This window comes from Echiichthys vipera (assembly GCF_963691815.1).
Source record: "Echiichthys vipera genome assembly, chromosome: 8".
In the NCBI taxonomy this organism is placed as follows: domain Eukaryota; kingdom Metazoa; phylum Chordata; class Actinopteri; order Perciformes; family Trachinidae; genus Echiichthys; species Echiichthys vipera.
In genome coordinates, this window is record NC_139833.1 from 697942 (window position 1) to 700441 (window position 2500).

Sequence of the window (2500 nt, forward strand, 5' to 3'; positions counted from 1 at the left end):
AGTGTGTGTGTGTGTGTGTGTGTGTGTGTGTGTGTGTGTGTGTCCATTGTGTGTGGGTGGTGTGTGGTGTGTGTGTGTGTGTGTGTCTGTCCCTGTGTGTGTGTGTGTGTGTGTGTGTGTGTGTCCATGTGTGTTTGTGTGTGTGTGTGTGTGTACCTGGTTTCTGGTACCACCCTAAAGGCTCTGGTGTCGTCTTCACTGTGCTCTCTCTGCACTGCTGCGTCCTCCAGGACGTCGTGTCGTCCTCACCACAGGTTTGAACCCGAGACTGATGAGAGACAGACACAACAGGCCAGCTGCACACACACACACACACACACACACACACACACCACACACACACACAGAGACACACAGAGACACACACACACAGACACACACACACACACACACACACACACACACACAGACACAGACACACAAACACACACCCCCACACAGAGACACACACACACACAGACACACACACACACACACAGAGACACACACACACACACACACACACACACACACACACACCACACACACACACACACAGACACACACGCACAGACACACACACACACAAACACACACACACACACACACACACAACACAGACACACACACACACACACACACACACTCTCAGCATCAGAACAAGTTTCAACGTTTCTTTCTGCCGTGTGTTCTGGTGGTTACCGTGGTAACCATGGTTACCTGGTGATTTGGTGTCTCGCACGAAGCCGAAGCCACGACAACAATGATCCTCGTCGCAGCGCCCGCTCCACACGCCATGAACCTGAGCACCACACACACACACACACACACACAATAGTCAAAAAACAATAAGAAAATGTGTGTGTGTCTCTGTGTGTGTGTGGTGTGTGTGTGTGTGTTTCTGTGTGTGTGCTTGTGTCTGTGTGTGTGTGTGTGTGTGTATGTGTGTGTGTGTCTGTGTGTGTGTGTGTGTCTGTGTGTGTGTGTGTGTGTGTGTCTGTGTGTCCCTGTGTGTGAGTGTGTGTGTGTGTGTGTGTGTGTGTGTGTGTGTGTGTGTGTGTGTGTGTTACCCCTCAGACAGTGTGTGTCTTCTCTCACACTGACTCGGCTGCGGACAGAGTAAGAAACCATCTTCTGGAAGGAAACTCTGGTGTAGAAACTCTGGACGGGACCGGACAGATCCACTGAACACACACACACACGCACACACACACACACACAGAGACACACATAGAGACACACACACACACACACACACACACACACACACACAGAGACACACACATGTAACAAGTACAGTAAGTAAAATAGTCTTCCTTCCTTGCGTCCTTACTTTAATTATCATTCGTGCAATCAGTCGTGTGTGTGTGTGTGTGTGTGTGTCCCTGTGTGTGTGTGTGTGTGTGTGTGTGTGTCTGTCCCTGTGTGTGTGTGTGTGTGTGTGTGTTACCCCTTCTTGCTGTAGGTGTTGTCGGGCCGTCGGTGCATCACGTGGCGGCAGGGTCGTCTCAGAGGCGTGTCGTAACCTCCGCACACTCTGCTGTCAGCAAACAGCGAGCAGCTGAAGAAACCCCGCTGAGTCGGCGTCCGCTGGAGGTCGGCCACGGAGCAGCGGCGCTCCCCGTCTGCAGCCTGAAACACAAACACACGGCCGTCACACGCTGGGAGCAGGAGCACGGCGGGGCGAGGTCATCGCGGCGAGGCACGTACGCGTGAGACACCAGAGCAGTGCTGCTGGGAGTCGTAGTTGTTCTTGTTGAGCCAGAAGGGAGAGCGAGGGCGGTTTCCTGCCAGGGTCCACGGAGGACGGCGTCCTCCGCCAGGGACTCGAACTTCAGCCCGCCACGGACGCTGGACACAAAAACAGCATCATCATCATAGAGAGGCTTCATCCGTCGGAGCGGCGGCGCTGTGCTCCGCCTCCAAACATGGCCGACACGTTCATCATCATTAACCTGCAGAATCAAACCAGAGAAGATACGAACCGTCCAGAGGAGGAGACGGTTCTGCTGCTGCACAGGAACCAGAACCAGAACCAGGGGCAGAACCAGGAGCAGGACCAGAAGCAGGACCAGAACCAGGGGCAGAAGCAGGACCAGGGGCAGAAGCTGCTGAAACAACAACAGTGGGACACAAACACTGTGAACCCTGAGAGCATCTTTAATGTCTGATCTCTGTTTCACCGTCTGGACTGTGACGTGTCCCGGGGCTAATGCTAATGCTAAAGCTAACGTTAGCGTTAGCCGTGGTCACCAGGGTCGGACTTTGTCACTTTCTACATAAACTAGTTCTAGAGAAGGAAGGAAGGAAGGAAGGAAGGAAGGAAGGGAGGGAGGAAGGAAGGGAGGGAGGAGGAAGGAAGGGAGGGAGGGAGGGAGGAAGGAAGGAAGGAAGGGAAGTGTGTGTCTCTCTGTGTGTGTATGTCTCTGTGTGTGTGTGTGTGTGTGTGTGTGTACCCGGGTGCAGGTAGACGGCGTGGAAGCTGACGATGCTCGCCTGGTAGTCCGTCCTGTTCTTGGCG

At 53.7% G+C, this 2500-nt stretch overlaps 1 protein-coding gene across 1 annotated transcript in view; it reads right to left on the bottom strand.

Moving 5' to 3' along the window:
- tg (thyroglobulin) overlaps positions 1–2500 on the bottom strand; it is a gene marked incomplete at both ends in the record, with an annotated part of 28685 nt that overhangs the window by 8184 nt on the left and 18001 nt on the right. Inside the window, 11 exon segments of the mRNA XM_083917719.1 lie at positions 157–261; positions 264–285; positions 1078–1163; position 1430; positions 1432–1640; positions 1690–1710; positions 1713–1746; positions 1748–1780; positions 1782–1830; positions 1961–2012; positions 2436–2500. The exon segment at positions 2436–2500 is cut by the window's right edge and continues 8 nt beyond it. Coding sequence (XP_083773845.1) covers positions 157–261; positions 264–285; positions 1078–1163; position 1430; positions 1432–1640; positions 1690–1710; positions 1713–1746; positions 1748–1780; positions 1782–1830; positions 1961–2012; positions 2436–2500 — 677 coding nt within the window.